Here is an 18,316-nt window from a genome sequence, read left to right as displayed (position 1 = left end):
GGTGGCTCAACCGTGGCTAACAAGGGAAATTAAGGATAATGTTAAATCCAAGGAAGAGGCATACAAATTAGCCAGAAAAAGCAGCAAACCGGAGGACTGGGAGAAATTTAGAATTCAGCAGAGGAGGACAAAGGGTTTAATTAAGAAGGGGAAAATAGAGTATGAGAGGAAGCTTTCCGGAAACATAAAAACTGACTGCAAAAGCTTCTATAGATTTGTGAAGAGTAAAAAGATTAGTGAAGACAAACGTAGATCCCTTGCAGTCGGATTCGGGTGAATTTATAATGGGGAACAAAGAAATGGCAGACCAATTGAACAAGTACTTTGGTTCTGTCTTCACAAAGGAAGACACAAATAACCTTCCGGATGTACTAGGGGACCGAGGGTCTAGTGAGAAGGAGAAACTGAAGGATATCTTTATTAGGCAGGAAACTGTGTTAGGGAAATTGATGGGATTGAAGGATGATAAATCCCCAGGGCCTGATAGTCTACATCCCAGAGTACTTAAGGAAGTGGCCCTAGAAATAGTGGATGCATTGGTGGTCATTTTCCAGCAATCTATTGACTCTGGATCAGTTCTTTTGGACTGGAGGGTAGCTAATGTAACACCACTTTTTTAAAAAAGGAGGGGGAGAGAAAACGGTTAATTATAGACCGGTTAGCCTGACATCAGTAGTGGGGAAAATGTTGGAATCAATCATTAAGGATGAAATAGCAGCGCAGTTGGAAAGCAGTGATAGGATTGGTCCAAGTCAGCATGGATTTATGAAAGGGAAATCATGCATGACAAATCTTCTGGAATTTTTTGAGGATGTAACGAGTGGACAAGGGAGAACCAGTGGATGTGGTGTATTTGGACTTTCAAAAGGCTTTTGACAAGGTCCCGCACAAGAGATCGGTGTGCAAAATCAAAGCGCATGGTTTTGGGGGTAATGTACTGACGTGGATAGGGAACTGGCTGGCAGACAGGAAGCAGAGAGTCGGGATAAACGGGTCCTTTTCAGAATGGCAGGCAGTGACTAGTGGAGTGCCGCAGGGCTCGGTGCTGGGACCCCAGCTCTTTACAATATATATTAATGATTTAGATGATGGAATTGAGTGTAATATCTCCAAGTTTGCAGATGACACCAAACTGGGTGGCGGTGTGAGCTGTGAGGAGGACGCTAAGAGGCTGCATGGTGACTTGGACAGGTTAGGCGAATGGGGAAATACATGGCAGATGCAGTATAATGTGGATAAATGTGAGGTTATCCACTTTGGGGGCAAAAACACGGAGGCAGAATATTATCTGAATGGCGGCAGATTAAGAAAAGGGGAGGTGCAGTGAGAACTGGGTGTCATGGTTCATCAGTCCTTGAAAGTTGGTATGCAGGTACAGCAGGCGGTGAAGAAGGCAAATGGCACGTTGGCCTTCATAGCAAGGGGATTTGAGTATCGGAGCAGGGAAGTTTTACTGCAGTTGTACAGGGCCTTGGTGAGGCCACACCTGGAATATTGTGTTCAGTTTTGGTCTCCTAATCTGAGGAAGGACGTTCTTGCTATTGAGGGAGTGCAGCGAAGGTTCACCAGACTGATTCCAGGGATGGCTGGACTGACATATGAGGAGAGACTGGATGAACTGGCCCTTTATACACTGGAGTTTAGAAGGATGAGAGGGGATCTCATAGAAACATTTAAGATTCTGATGGGACTGGACAGGTTAGATGTGGGAAGAATGTTCCTGATGTTGGGGAAGTCAAGAACCAGGGGACACAGGATAAGGGACAGGCCGGGGTACTGAGAGAATGATCAGCCATGATCTTATTGAATGGTGGTGCAAGCTCGAAGGGCCGAATAGCCTACTCCTGCACCTATTTTCTAAGAAAGAGTCTAACCACCTCCCCTTGTCCTTCAATAGCATTGCCATCATTGAAATCCCCCACCATCAACATCCTGGGGGGAGTCACCATTGACTAGAAACTTAACATAAATATTGTGGCTACAAGAGCAGGTCAGAGGCTAAGTATTCTGTGGCAAGTAGCTCCCCATAAGCCTTTCTAAAATCTACAAGACACAAGTCAGAAGTGTGATGGAATACTCTCCACTTGCCTGGATAAGTGCAGCTCCAACAACACAAGAATCGACATCGGTAAAAAAAGGGATGAAGTCCTACGAAACGAATTTAAGGAGCTAGGAGCTAAATTAAAAAGTAGGACCTCAAAAGTAGTAATCTCGGGATTGCTACCAGTGCCACGTGCTAGTCAGAGTAGGAATCGCAGGATAGCGCAGATGAATACGTGGCTTGAGCAGTGGTGCAGCAGGGAGGGATTCAAATTCCTGGGGCATTGGAACCGGTTCTGGGGGAGGTGGGACCAGTACAAACCGGACGGTCTGCACCTGGGCAGGACCGGAACCAATGTCCTAGGGGGAGTGTTTGCTAGTGCTGTTGGGGAGGAGTTAAACTAATATGGCAGGGGGATGGGAACCAATGCAGGGAGACAGAGGGAAACAAAAAGGAGGCAAAAGCAAAAGACAGAAAGGAGATGAGGAAAAGTGGAGGGCAGAGAAACCCAAGGCAAAGAACAAAAAGGGCCACTGTACAGCAAAATTCTAAAAGGACAAAGGGTGTTAAAAGAACAAGCCTGAAGGCTGTGTGTCTTAATGCAAGGAGTATCCGCAATAAGGTGGATGAATTAACTGTGCAAATAGATGTTAACAAATATGATGTGATTGGGATTACGGAGATGTGGCTCCAGGATGATCAGGGCTGGGAACTCAACATCCAGGGGTATTCAACATTCAGGAAGGATAGAATAAAAGGAAAAGGAGGTGGGGTAGCATTGCTGGTTAAAGAGATTAATGCAATAGTTAGGAAAGACATTAGCTTGGATAATGTGGAATCTATATGGGTAGAGCTGCAGAACACCAAAGGGCAAAAAACGTTAGTGGGAGTTGTGTACAGACCTCCAAACAGTAGTAGTGATGTTAGTGAGGGCATCAAACAGGAAATTAGGGGTGCATGCAATAAAGGTGCAGCATTTATAATGGGTGACTTTAATATGCACATAGATTGGGCTAGCCAAACTGGAAGCAATACGGTGGAGGAGAATTTCCTGGAGTGCATAAGGGATGGTTTTCTAGACCAATATGTCGAGGAACCAACTAGGGGGGAGGCCATCTTAGACTGGGTGTTGTGTAATGAGAGAGGATTAATTAGGAATCTCATTGTGCGAGGCCCCTTGGGGAAGAGTGACCATAATATGGTGGAATTCTGCATTAGGATGGAGAATGAAACAGTTAATTCAGAGACTATTAGGAGTTAGATGAAGTCCTTACTACTAGCGGAATCAAGGGGTATGGTGAGAAAGCAGGAATGGGGTACTGAAGTTGCATGTTCAGCCATGAACTCATTGAATGGCGGTGCAGGCTAGAAGGGCCGAATGGCCTACTCCTGCACCTATTTTCTATATTTCTAGAACTTAAAGAAGGGTAACTTTGAAGGTATGAGGCGTGAATTGGCTAGGATAGATTGGCGAATGATACTTAAGGGGTTGACTGTGGATGGGCAATGGCAGACATTTAGAGACCGCATGGATGAACTACAACAATTGTACATTCCTGTCTGGCGTAAAAATAAAAAAGGGAAGGTGGCACAACCGTGGCTATCAAGGGAAATCAGGGATAGTATTAAAGCCAAGGAAGTGGCATACAAATTGGCTAGAAATAGCAGCGAACCCGGGGACTGGGAGAAATTTAGAACTCAGCAGAGGAGGACAAAGGGTTTGATTAGGGCAGGGAAAATGGAGTACGAGAAGAAGCTTGCAGGGAACATTAAGGCGGATTGCAAAAGTTTCTATAGATATGTGAAGAGAAAAAGGTTAGTAAAGACAAACGAAGGTCCCCTGCAGTCAGAATCAGGGGAAGTCATAACGTGGAACAAAGAAATGGCAGACCAATTGAACAAGTACTTTGGTTCGGTATTCACTAAGGAGGACACAAACAACCTTCCGGATATAAAAGGGGTCAGAGGGTCTAGTAAGGAGGAGGAACTGAGGGAAATCCTTATTAGTCGGGAAATTGTGTTGGGGAAATTAATGGGATTGAAGGCCGATAAATCCCCAGGGCCTGATGGACTGCATCCCAGAGTACTTAAGGAGGTGGCCTTGGAAATAGCGGATGCATTGACAGTCATTTTCCAACATTCCATTGACTCTGGATCAGTTCCTATCGAGTGGAGGGTTGCCAATGTAACCCCACTTTTTAAAAAAGGAGGGAGAGAAAACAGGGAATTATAGACCGGTCAGCCTGACCTCAGTAGTGGGTAACATGATGGAATCAATTATTAAGGATGTCATAGCAGCGCATTTGGAAAAAGGTGACATGATAGGTCCAAGTCAGCATGGATTTGTGAAAGGGAAATCATGCTTGACAAATCTTCTGGAATTTTTTGAGGATGTTTCCAGTCGAGTGGACAAGGAAGAACCAGTTGATGTGGTATATTTGGACTTTCAGAAGGCTTTGGACAAGGTCCCACACAAGAGATTAATGTGCAAAGTTAAAGCACATGGGATTGGGGGTAGTGTGCTGACGTGGATTGAGAACTGGTTGTCAGACAGGAAGCAAAGAGTAGGAGTAAATGGGTACTTTTCAGAATGGCAGGCAGTGACTAGTGGGGTACCGCAAGGTTCTGTGCTGGGGCCCCAGCTGTTTACATTGTACATTAATGATTTAGTCGAGGGGATTAAATGTAGTATCTCCAAATTTGCCGATGACACTAAGTTGGGTGGCAGTGTGAGCTGCGAGGAGGATGCTATGAGGCTGCAGAGTGACTTGGATAGGTTAGGTGAGTGGGCAAATGCATGGCAGATGAAGTATAATGTGGATAAATGTGAGGTTATCCACTTTGGTGGTAAAAACAGAGAGACAGACTATTATCTGAATGGTGACAGATTAGGAAAAGGGGAGGTGCAACAAGACCTGGGTGTCATGGTACATCAGTCATTGAAGGTTGGCATGCAGGTACAGCAGGCGGTTAAGAAAGCAAATGGCATGTTGGCCTTCATAGCGAGGGGATTTGAGTACAGGGGCAGGGAGGTGTTGCTACAGTTGTACAGGACCTTGGTGAGGCCACACCTGGAGTATTGTGTACAGTTTTGGTCTCCTAACTTGAGGAAGGACATTCTTGCTATTGAGGGAGTGCAGCGAAGATTCACCAGACTGATTCCCGGGATGGTGGGACTGACCTATCAAGAAAGACTGGATCAACTGGGCTTGTATTCACTGGAGTTCAGAAGAATGAGAGGGGACCTCATAGAAACGTTTAAAATTCTGACGGGTTTAGGCAGGTTAGATGCAGGAAGAATGTTCCCAATGTTGGGGAAGTCCAGAACCAGGGGTCACAGTCTAAGGATAAGGGGTAAGCCATTTAGGGCCGAGATGAGGAGAAACTTCTTCACCCAGAGAGTGGTGAACCTGTGGAATTCTCTACCACAGAAAGTAGTTGAGGCCAATTCACTAAATATATTCAAAAGGGAGTTAGATGAAGTCCTTGCTACTAGGGGGATCAAGGGGTATGGCGAGAAAGCAGGAAGGGGGTACTGAAGTTGCATGTTCAGCCATGAACTCATTGAATGGCGATGCAGGCTAGAAGGGCTGAATGGCCTACTCCTGTACCTATTTTCTATGTTTCTAATCTCGACACCATCCAGGACAAATCAGCCCGCTTTATTGGCACCCCATCCACCACCTTAAATGCTTACTTGCTTCACCACTGGCGCACTGTGGCTGCAGTGTGTACCAACTACAAGATGCACTGCAGCAACTTGATAAGGGTTCTTCAACAGCACCTCCCAACCCACGACCTCTACCGCCTAAGACAAGGGCAGCAGGCGCATGGGAACACCACCACCTCCAGGTTCCCTTCAAGTCACACAGCATCCTGACTTGGAAATATATCATCGTTACTTCATCATTGTTGGGTCAAAATCCTGCAACTCCCTCCCCAACAGCACTGTGGGAGTACCTTCACCACACGGTTTGCAGTGGTTCAAGAAACTGGCTCACCGCCAGCTTCTCAAGTGCAATTAGGGATTGGCAATAAATGCTCGCCTTGCCAGCAACGGCCACATCCATGAACGAATAAAAATAAACATGTGAAACTAATGAAGCTTGGATATAATATTACCTGTCAATCTGAGATCTTTTACCATCTTGAATTGCTCCTTGAGAAATGCGTTTTTAAGTGTCATCACTTATAGAAAACTAGGCCTTGAAATTCCTGAACTCCTAAGGGGATGAGGAATTGGAGCAGTTCCTGGGCTATACTGGGATTTCTGCCATTTACTGCCTTAAAAGGCCTTGGAGCACTTGCCAATTCCACCAGGGGAAACTGATTGCCTTCCACAAAAGTGCTGCTTGCTCCTTTGGGGTCAAAAATTGAAGAAATTAAAATTTAAGTTGTGCCCTTTCCAGTCTTCTTCTCCGCTGTAAAAGTGGTATGGTTATTGACTGGAATCAGCACTTGAACTGTCAAAACAACAAGCTGCTGATTTTCTCTACCAGCATAGCACCAATCCTGTATATGTCAGCTTGGTTCAGAGGTAGTACTTTTCATGGCCTGAAGCCCCACTCCTGAGACGTAACCATTTAATCTCGGCTGACATTTCAGTACTGAGTCCTACATTGTCAAAAGTACTATCTTTACACTGAGATGTTAAACTGACACCCCCCACCCACTCCCCCCACTTTTCCCGCATGTAAAAAAATTGAAGAGCAGTAGGGGAGTTATTCTGGTGTAAACATTTAGCCCACAACCAATACCTCCAAAATAGATTAACTGGTCACTTATCTGTTTGTGGGCCCTTGCTACATTCAAATTAGCTACTGCATTTACCCACAGAACAATAGTGATTACACTTCAAAAGTAATTCATGTGAAATTCTTTGAGATGTTCTGAGAATGTCAAAGGTGCTACATAAATGCGAAGATGGCCATGTGTAAGGGCTGGCACTGTTCCCTGCATTTTCCTGTAGCTGTTGCACTGCAAAAATCATGTCCGTTGTGCCTCGTAGGGCACTGTGACTCCGGGGTGAGCTCCTCGGCCACGGGAAGAAGTTGGTTGAGGAGGACTCTAGCGACGACTTTCCCAGTGGCTGATAGCAGGGAGATTCCTCTGTCGTTGCCGCAGTCAGATTTGTCCCCTTTTTTAAAGATGGTCACAATTACTGCATCTCTGAGATCCTCCGGCATGCTCTCCTCCCTCCAGATGAGAGAGATGAGGTTGTGTATTCGCGCCAGCAGTGCCTCTCCACCATACTTCAATGCTTCAGCAGGGATTCTGTCCGCAACTGTAGCCTTGTTGTTTTTAAGCTGTCTTATGGCTTTTTCTACCTCGTGCAGTGTTGGCAGGTAGCGACGGGTAGCATGCTGCGGGATGGAGTCAAGAACACTCGAGTCAAAGGCAGAGTCTCGATCTTCGAAGTGCTCCTTCCAGCGGGCCCTGACTGCCTTGGTGTCCTTGATGAGTGTTTCCCCGTTCTTGGCCAGCAGTGGGGTGGGCCTTGGGTGTTTGGCCCATAGGTGGCCTTGACTGCGATGACACGGTAAACGAGCCAAAGGTGGGCAGCGGAAACGTTACAAGGACACCCTCAAAGCCTCCCTGATAAAGTGCAACATCCCCACTGGCACCTGGGAATCCCTGATCCAAGACCGCCCTAAGTGGAGGAAGTGCATCTGAGAGGGCGCTGAGCACCTCGAGTCTCAACGCCGAGAGCATGCAGAAATCAAGTGCAGGCAGCGGAAAGAGCGTGCGGCAAACCAGTCCCACCCACCCCTTCCCTCAACGACTATCTGTCCCACCTGTGACAAAGTCTGTGGCTCTCGTATTGGACTGTTCAGCCACCAAAGAACTCACTTCAGGAGTGGAAGCAAGTCTTCCTCGATTCCGAGGGACTGCCTATGATGATGATGATGATGACAGAACGCAAATACTTTTTTTTAATATTTGGATGATGCTCCTAGATTGTGTATGGGGCAAGAGTTTTATTTGAAATGTAAGGCTTATTCTTGCTAATGATCTTCCTGACCCAATTGTGTGATCCAGCTTTCCACAAAAAGAATCTGCTTCTACATGGGTTCTGAGCAAGGATAGAAGGAAGTGTTGCCACATATTTGGAGTTTTTGGAGTTGATAGCTAGTAGAGCCATTGTGGAAACCACTAAGTCAGTGAGTAACTGATTTGTAAAGACTTGAACAGTCTAGGTTCAATCTCCAGTATTTGCTCAGTTAGCTGAACTCACCTGGGCAGTGGCATGAACGCTACAATTGATTTTAATGCTCCTAGATTAGGGAGGACAATATTGGCTCGGGGTTCCTATTTTTGATCACCATCCAGTGGCCCCGATGAAAGTGCGCATACGTGAATGTCGGGTGAGGACAAGATTGGGCTTGGCTGTGATCCAGTCATCGAAAATCCGACGGACAATCACTGTTTATTCTTTCATACTTAAAGAATGGTTACTTTGGTGAGATATCGGAGACTGCCTATGACACTCTTTGGTACTCACCAAAATAACTAAGAAGTCAATAATTTTTTGTTTTGGATGATGTCCCGCTTCTTGGTTCTTGTTGTAGCTGCGCCCATCCAGGCAATTGGAGAGTGTTCCATCATATTCCAACTTGTACATTTTGTCTGATGAAGAGGCTTTGGGGAGTCAGGATGTGAGCCACCTGCCGCAGCTGGTAGTGGATTGACTGCCTATTATACACCGTCTGATTTGCCTTTCCATTGACCTTCGGAACAGCCTCTGACCTGCTCTAGTAGCCATGGCATTTATGTGGCTGGTCCATTTGAGATTCTGGTCAATTGTGAACCCCAGAATGTTGAGTGAGTACGGGGACCCGATGATGGTAATGGAATTGAATGTCAATGAGAAGGGATTCGGCTTTATCTTGTTGGAGACAGTCATTGCCTGGCACTTGTGTGGCATTAATATTACTTGGTACTTATCAATCCAAGCCTAGATATTGTCCAAGTCTAACTGCATGTTGGCATGGACTGTTTCATTCTTTGAGTAATTGTGAATGGAGCTGAGCACTGCGCAATCATCAGTGAACTACCTCAGTTCTGATCTTATGATGGAGGGAATGTCATTGATGAAGCAGCTAGAGATAGTTGGGCCTAGGACGCTGCCCTGAGGAACTCCTGCAGCGATGTCCTGGCACTGAGATCACTGGCCTCCAAAAGCATTTTCCTTTGTGCCGCGTATGACTCCAGCTATCCCTGATCTCCATTGGCTTCAGTTTTACAAGGGCTCCTTGGTGCCACACATGGTCGAATGCCACCTTGAAGTCATGTGGAGTGAATTAAATTGGCTGTAGACTGGCATCTATGATAATGTGGACCTCAAGAGGAGGCCAAGATAAATCATCCACTGGCCACATCTGAATTAAGGTGCAAGTACTTATCGTTATTACTCACTTGCTGGGCCGCACCATATTTGAGGATGTTCAATTGCTTAATTGTCCATCATCATTTGACTGGATCTGGCAAGACTGCAGTGCTTTGAATTGATCTGTTAGTTGTGGGATTGCTAACTTTCTCAATAGTATGCTGCTTCTGCTGTTTAGCATACATGTAGTCCTGTGTTGTATTGTCACCAGGTTAGCACCACATCTTCAGCTACACCTGATGCAGCTCCTGGCATGCCCTTCTACATTCTTGGTTACTTGTCTTGATGGTGATAGAGGAAGTAGGGATATGCCGGGCCAAGAGGTTGTAGATTGTAGTGATGTACAATTTTGCTGCTGCTGATGGCCCACAGCACCTCCTGGACGACTATTTTGAGCTGCGAGATCTTTTCTTGATCTATCCCACTTAGTGCAGTGGTAGTGCCACACAACATGACGGAGGGTGCCTGCCATGTGAAGATTGGACTTGGTTTCCAGGAGAACTGTGTGATGGTCACTCCTACTAATGCTGACATGGGCAGACTTATCTGCGATAATTAAATTAGTGAAAGTCAAGTTAAGTAGGTTATTCCCTTGGGTTGATTCTCTCACAACCGCAAGCCCTATTTGGCTGCTACATCCTTCATGCCTCAGCCAGCTCGACAGTGGTGGTACAGGTGCAGTGTCGAAAATCCGGAGTTCCGGAACCTGGGACGATCGGTGGCAGGGTCGTCCGGAATCCATAAAATGTTCCGGAATCCAGATCCACCGACGTTGATGACCTCGGGGCCCCGTCGCTGCCCTTACCTCGGGGCCTCCTTGCCGGCCTGCCTGAACACCTCCTCAGTGGGGCTCCGCCCGAACACCTCCTCGGCGCCCCCCCACCCATCTTTCTGATGTTCTGAAAGCCGGAAATACCCGAACCTGGGCTCGGGTGTTTCCGGAGTTGTGACGTCAGAAACACGTTCGAAAGTTTGTAAAAACACTAAGTTCGTAACGGCCTCCGTTCCGGATTTTAGGTGCTGCACCTGTACTACCAAGTCACTCTTGGTGATAGACACTGCAGTTGATTCAATGGAAAGTCATGTTAAACTTGTACAGAACCTTGGTTAGATCACACATGGGGTAATGCGCACAGTTCTAGTCTCCATATTGTAAAAAGGATATAGAGGCATTGGGGAAGGTGAAAAAAAAGATTCACAACAATATCATCAGAACTGAGAGGTTATAATTATCAGGAAAGATTGAATAGGCTGGAGCTCTTTTCCATAGAAAAGAGAAGGCTGTACTGATACGAGGTATGTCTAAATTAATGAAAGGGTTTGATAGGGTAGATGTGGAGAAAATGTATCCACTTGTGGGGGAGTCCAAAACTAAAGGCTATAAATATAAGATATTCACTCATAAATCCAGTCGGGAATTCATTTAAATTTTATTACCTAAAGAGTGGTAAGAATGTGGAACGCACTCCCACAAGAAATAGTTGAGGCAAATAGCATATATGCATTTAAGGGGAAGCACATGAGGGAGAAAGTGCATGCTGATAGGGTTAGATGAAGAGGGGTGGGAGTAGGCTCGTGTGGAGCATAAATGCCGGCATAGACCAGTTGGGCCGACTGGCCTATTTTTGTGCTGTAGATTCAGTGTAACTCAATGCACCTTCAGTAAAGGATGATGATGAAGAGTATTACTAATACTTTAAATTAATTTTTTAAATATATACAGGTTGAATCTCCCTTATCCGGAACCCATGGGACCGGGCCTGTTCCGGATAAGGGATTTTTCCGGATGATGGGTGGTCACGTTAAATTGGATGGTACAAGTACTGAGAAAGGGGATATTGTGGCTGGTTTGGGGCTGGGAGTGCAGCAGAGAGATCATGGCGGCGGGGGGGGGGGGGGGGGGGGGCGGTGGATCGCGGGGTCAGGCCGGCGATTCGGCAGCGAGGAAGGACTTCAATTTGTTCCTCTCGGAGTTCTGCGCATGCGTCACCCGGTGGCCGGGAATGGTTCCGGACAAGGGGTGGTTCCGGATAAGGGAGTTCCGGATAAGGGAGGTTCAACCTGTACTACAAATAAGCAAAAGAATAATAACTCTTTTGGCAGATGGAATACAATGTCGGAAAGTGTGAGGTCATCCACCTTGGGGAAAAAAAACAGTAAAAGGGAATATTATTTGTATGGGGAGAAATTACAACATGCTGAGGTGCAGAGGGACCTGGGGGTCCTTGTGCATGAATCCCAAAAAGTTAGTTTGCAGGTGCAGCAGGTAATCAAGAAGGCGAATGGAATGTCAGCCTTCATTGCGAGAGGGATAGAGTACAAAAGCAGGGAGGTCCTGCTGCAACTGTATAGGGTATTGGTAAGGCCGCACCTGGAGTACTGCGTGCAGTTTTTGTCACCTTACTTAAGGAAGGATATACTGGCTTTGGAGGGGGTACAGAGACGATTCACTCGGCTGATTCCGGAGATGAGGGGGTTACCTTATGATGATAGATTGGGTCTTTACTCGTTGGAGTTCAGAAGGATGAGGGGTGATCTTATAGAAACATTTAAAATCATGAAAGGGATAGACAAGATAGAGGCAGAGAGGTTGTTTCCACTGGTAGGGGAGACTAGAACTAGGGGGCACAGCCTCAAAATACGGGGGAGCCAATTTAAAACCGAGTTGAGAAGGAATTTCTTATCCCAGAGGGTTGTGAATCTGTGGAATTCTCTGCCCAAGGAAGCAGTTGAGGCTAGCTCATTGAATGTATTCAAGTCACAGATAGATAGATTTTTAACCAATAAGGGAATTAAGGGTTACGGGGAGAGGGCGGGTAAGTGGAGCTGAGTCCACGGCCAGATCAGCCATGATCTTATTGAATGGCGGAGCAGGCTCGAGGGGCTAGATGGCCTACTCCTGTTCCTAATTCTTATGTTCTTATGTTAACTGATATAACCTTCCGAATAGCACAAAGTACTGATATATACTTACCAATCTTTTCAAGTTGTCTGGAGACATATGTAGAGTTCTCCCAAAGTTTAGCCCTAAAACATTTGGCTAGAATCAGTGCATTCAACAATGCTGAAAAGTTCTTCTTTTCTTGTTGCATAAGCAATTCTGAAAGACCTATTGATTAAACATTTGTACAAAATATTGAATTAGGAGACAAAGTGAATGCTTCATTCTTTTGCGATATCCCTAAAATTCCTTCAACCATTAATTTGTGAGTATTAAGGATGCAGCAAAACTAACATGAATCTAGTTTCAGCTTCAATATCGAATTTCCATTTATACTTTTCAATAGTTTATTGCCAGTAAATAATCTTACTCAGTGGAGAAAAACTAACTCATTTAAAAGATTGCTCTTTAAAAGGCAATTTTGTGACAGAACCACTAACCTGTACATATTGATAATTAATTATATAATGTCAGTACTACCGATTAATATACATATATGCTTAGTGGTGGTGTAAATTCAATATTTTGTGTTTAATCTCTACTCACTCAGCAATTAGGAAAGAGCAGCAAACACTATATGGTGCTAAAAGTAATATTTTATTTTTACTTACATTTGGTGACTCTCACACCACACTTAAATATCTTGGCTGTGTCTTGAGTTAATGCAAATTCTTGAACTGGAATACATCCTAGCTGGGCTTGAATTAGACTGTAAAAAAGGAAACTTATTCTATTTGAAGTAAATATGAAAAAAAATCAACTGTTTTGAAAAGTGAAGGAAATAATAGTTGAGCAATCACAACATACATCACATACTTAGTTTGATATGGAAGATTTTAATCATTTATTCAGTCGGTTTCGAGTTCTTGGACTTACAAACTGTGATAACCCACATCCTTAACTTACTTGATTTATAATGCTATTCTAAAGAGAACATTAATTACCAATCATGGCATTAATGTTCAGAATTTATTCATTTGTCATTTTGTACTATTTGTCAACTGTTGTACCCTCATAGAAACATAGAAAATAGGTGCAGGAGTAGGCCATTCGGCACTTCGAGCCTGCACCGCCATTCAATGAGTTCATGGCTGAACATGCAACTTCAGTACCCCATTCCTGCTTTCTCGCCATAACTCTTGATCCCCCGAGTAGTAAGGACTACATTTAACTCCTTTTTGAATTTATTTAGTGAATTGGCCTCAACAACTTTCTGTGGTAGAGAATTCCACAGATTCACCACTCTCTGGGTGAAGAAGTTTCTCCTCATCTCGGTCCTAAATGACTACCCCTTATCCTTAGACTGTGACCCCTGGTTCTGGACTTCCCCAACATTGGGAACATTCTTCCTGCATCTAACCTGTCTAACCCCGTCAGAATTTGAAACGTTTCTATGAGATCCCCTCTCATTCTTCTGAACTCCAGTGAATACAAGCCCAGTTGATCCAGTCTTTCTTGATAGGTCAGTCCCGCCATCCCGGGAATCAGTCTGGCGCACATTCGCTGCACGCCCTCAATAGCAAGAATGTCCTTCCTCAAGTTAGGAGACCAAAACTGTACACAATACTCCAGGTGTGGCCTCACCAAGGCCCTGTACAACTGCAGTAACACCTCCCTGCCCCTGTACTCAAATCCCCTCGCTATGAAGGCCAACGTGCCATTTGCTTTCTTAACCGCCTGCTGTACCTGCATGCCAACCTTCAATGACTGATGTACCATGACACCCAGGTCTCGTTGCACCTCCCCTCATTAAAATAATAGTTCAGGTCAAAGCTCTATAGTGGTCTTATCGTTTAAGCATTTATGTGAAAAATATTAATTATTTTAAAACTAATTATTTATTAGGTTGATTGGACTTTTACCATCTTCATATTTTAGTGACCAGGCATGCAAATTTGATGTTTTTTGTTGTTTAGTGGGAATCCAAATTCCTCCCCCACTGGTCATTTCTAGAGTCAAGGATAGAGATCATGAAACATCGAACGTGGAGATGCGCATCCCTCCTACGTTCCTGAACTAAACTAGGCTAATGGAGATGCTAGGTACTTCCGCATGTTGGGATGGAAAATCACAGAAACAGCCATCATGGGTTGCCCTTGCATCTCCCCTCGTGCCTGGTTCATACTGCTAAGAGTATACTCTGGAAGCACACAACAATTTTATTTAAACTTCAAAAAGAACCAGAAAATAAAGTGTCGCCAGAAGCAAAAACAGATATCGATTTGGCATCCCACGACGAAGATAAACCATTAACAGATAAATTTTACAGGGTTGATTCCCATTTAGGCACTTCTCACTGGGAGCATGCTATCAAGAAATCAGCCTCATATCTACACCTGACAACAAACAAATTGATTTGAATTTGGCAGGGATTCAATATGAAACATAAAAATCAGATAGGGCATTTCAAAGAATGGAGATAAAATTAAAATAGTTGACAATGTCGGTAACTGAAATATATACAGAAAATATTGGAATTACACAGAAGTGGTATGAGCATTTGAAAAGGGAAATGATAGGTAAACATTTCAGGCAGACAGTTCATAAAAACTGCTCTGACTGGTATGGGTTTACTCTGCATCTTTGTGCTTTGCTTATTGCATAACCCCTGGTTTTATCAGTAGTTTTTTAAAAATAAGTTTCACAATTTAACAGTTGTTGCTGTATCATTTGATTTTTGTGAAGCACTGACAATCATTGAGGGAATCATTGGATACTGGGGAGCTACCAAAAGATTGGAAATAGGCTAATGTGGTGCCCATGTTGAAAAAGACTTGCATTTATATAGCTCCTTTCACGGCCACTGGTCGTCTCAAAGCGCTCTACAGCCAATGAAGTACTTTTTGGAGTGTAGTCACTGTTGTAATGTAGGAAAGGTGACAAAACTGACACAGGCATTTGAAGACCCATTAGTCTCACTTCCATTCCATGTAAAATAATGGATTGATTATAAGGAGCAAACTAGAGGATTATCTATGCAATAATAACCTAGTCAATAGCAGTCAGCATGTATTCAAAAGTGGAAGATCCTGCCTGAACAACCTCTGACTTTTTCAAAGAAGTGACAACTCAAGTGAACTCTGGTAAGCTCTATGATGTGGCATGCCTCGATTTCCAAAACATTCTACACAAAAAGCTAATAATTGAACTCAAAACTGTGGGATTCATGATAAGCACTGGGAATGAATATCTGGCTGATGTACATCAGAAGGGCCGGAAAGTAGGCCAGAATCCATGGACGCTGGCTCTTGGCCTCTGTTTGCATTTTCTGGGGGGAGGGGAGGTGCAGGGGCATGTTTGGGGAGGAACCTCCATCCACTTCAAACAAGGTTAGTTGTGTCAGAGGGAACATGGCTGGGAATCTACTGGAGAGCTGGTAGGCTGTGAGAGGAGCTGTGCATGCCTGCCAGTCTGTGGAAAGAATGCCCACTTGGATCTTGGATCCCTGAAGAATATTTAATTTTTTTTTTTACTCACCCTTATAAAGATGGTGGCTTAGACTTCAAAACCCTAATTTTTGGGAGAGGGGCCAGCACCCGTCTGGGATGGCCAGTCTTCACCGTAATAACCAGCCTCCCAAGATGCTCCCCAAGTGGTGTGAGTTCTGTAGTTCAATACTGTCATTCAATAAGCTGCTATGAACCTACTCACTCTGGTGGGGTCAGGTCACTGGTTGTCACATCCTGGCTTCATTCTGCCATGAGTGGGAGGAGAATTAACTCGCCTGCGTCATTTCCCACCAGAAACCCATCACAGTGGAGTTAAAATCCACCACTCTATCTGACTGTAAGCAATGGCACAGTATCTGCTAGTATGCCACAAATTTGACATTCTGTATTCGACAACTCTGAGCTGAAAACCTTAACCAGTAATTTTAAAATTGTGAAGCAAGCATCGTCACCCTTCAGATATTAGCGATTTGGCAATTATTGAACACCTAAATGACTAAATCTGCTTGTTGAATAAACATCATGGCTGTAAATTTTCTTACCAATTCACTTTCATTTCATTTGTTTTAATCTTTCCTTCCATAGGGAACCTGTGTTAATTGAATCAGAGGAAGGGTCAATGTAACCTTGAAGCAGTCAGTGTTTTAACTATAAAAAAAATAAATCTATCACTGAAGATAACTGAACTGTTTTTATGTTACTATCTTATGGTCAAAATCTATTATATTCTAGAAAGTGGATCGCAAAATGACTGTTTTTCAGGTGAAAAACTGGTGCTCAAGGGTCCCATATGGTGTCTGCCTGCACATGTTCATTCACCTAGGTTTGGGCCACATACCATATTGGTTACGGTGAGGGATTATGGAGAGTCCTCCTCTGTTTCGGCTGCCCTCAAAAGTTTGTTACCATCCTCCGTCTGCTCCACGATGACATGCAAGTCATGATCCTGACCAATGGATCCACCACAGACCCAATCCACATCTGGACTGGGGTCAAGTAAGGCTGCGTCATCGCACCAACACACTTTTCAATTTTCCTTGCTGCAATGCTTCATCTCACCCTCAGCAAGCTCCCCGCTGGAGTGGAGCTAAATTATAGAACAGATGGGAATCTGTTCAACCTCCGCCGCCTCCAAGCCAGATCCAAGGTTGTCCCATCCTCTGTCATTAAACTACAGTATGCAGACGACATTTGCGTCTGCGCACACTCGGAGGCTGAACTCCAAGCCATTGTCAACATCTTTACCGAGGCGTATGATAGCATGGGTCTCACACTAAACATCTGTGACAAAGGTCCACTAGCAACCTGACCCTGCCACACAGCAGTGCCCCCCGATTATCAAATCCACGATGAGGTCTTGGACAACGTGGACCATTTTCCATACCTCGGGAGCCTACTATCAGCAAGAACAAACATTGACAAAGAGGTCCAACACTGCCTTCAGTGCGCCGGCGCGGCCTTCCGTGGCCTGAGGAAGAGAGCGTTTTAAGAACAGGACCTGAAATCTGGCACCAAGCTTATGGTCTACAGGGCAGTAGTGATACCCGCCCTCCTATATGGCTCAGAGACGTGGACTATATACAGCAGACACCTCAAAATGCTGGAGAAGTATCACCAGTGCTGCCTCCGCAAGATCCTGCAAATCCATTGGCAGGATAAATGCACCAGTGTTCTCGCTCAGGCCAACATCCCCAGCATCGAAGCATTGACCACGCTCGATCAGCTCCATTGGGCGGGTCACATCGTCCGCATGCCCGACACGAGACTCCCAAAGCAAGTGCTCTACGTGGAGCTGTGACATGGCAAGCGAGCCCCAAGTGGGCAGAGGAAACGCTTCAAGGGCACCCTCAAAGCCTCCTGATAAAGTGCAACATTCCCACCGACTCCTGGGAATCCCTGGCCCATGACCACCCAAAGTGGAGGAAGCGCATCCGGGAGGGCACTGAGCACCTCAAGTCTCATCGCCGAGAAATAGCAGAAACCAAGCGTAGACAGCAGAAGGAGCTTGTGTCAACCCAGGTTCCCCACCCATCCTTTCCTTTAACCACTGTCTGTTCCACCTGTGACAGAGACTGTAATTCCCACATTGGACTCTCAGTCACCTGAGAACTCACTTTTGGAGTGGAGGCAAGTCATCCTCGATTCCGAGGAACTGCCTATAATGTTGATGGTTACAGTGCTCTTTAGTCGTCCAAGGTGCCCACCTGAAATAGATGATAGGGAGCCTAATACAAAAGCAAAATACTGTGGATGCTGGAAATCTGAAATAAAAACAGAAAATGCTGGAAATACTCAGCATGTCAGGCAGCATCTGTGGAAAAAGAAACAGAGTTAACGTTTCAGGTCGATGACCTTTCATCAGATAGTGCGCCAAATGTCTTTTTCAGGCCCATTTCCAAAATTGATTTGTGATTGATGTGCCGCGTATGCTGCGGTCAGTTTTCTCAGGCACACAGCAGCCAAACTAATGGTTCTTAAAGGGATCGCTGGAGGATGCG

General features: G+C 45.0%; 1 protein-coding gene across 9 annotated transcripts in view; it reads right to left on the bottom strand.

The window, feature by feature from the left end:
- The window catches only part of hfm1 (helicase for meiosis 1), a 202,633-nt gene that overhangs the window by 62,945 nt on the left and 121,372 nt on the right, over nt 1-18,316 (bottom strand). For all 9 annotated transcript variants that reach the window (XR_011594031.1, XR_011594029.1, XR_011594030.1 and 6 more), the window contains 3 exons: nt 16,361-16,408; nt 12,981-13,078; nt 12,403-12,537 (listed from right to left, as the gene is read on the bottom strand). Coding sequence is in view for 5 of the 9 variants with exons in the window: in XM_070886575.1 (XP_070742676.1) it covers nt 12,403-12,537; nt 12,981-13,078; nt 16,361-16,408 (281 nt within the window). In the remaining 4 variants the exon portion in view is untranslated. The remainder of the gene's footprint in view (nt 1-12,402; nt 12,538-12,980; nt 13,079-16,360; nt 16,409-18,316) is intronic.

Source organism: Pristiophorus japonicus, chromosome 8, assembly GCF_044704955.1.
Source record: "Pristiophorus japonicus isolate sPriJap1 chromosome 8, sPriJap1.hap1, whole genome shotgun sequence".
NCBI lineage: Eukaryota > Metazoa > Chordata > Chondrichthyes > Pristiophoridae > Pristiophorus > Pristiophorus japonicus.
Note: the sequence above shows the minus strand (reverse complement) of the source record. Positions and strands in the feature narration are given on the sequence as shown.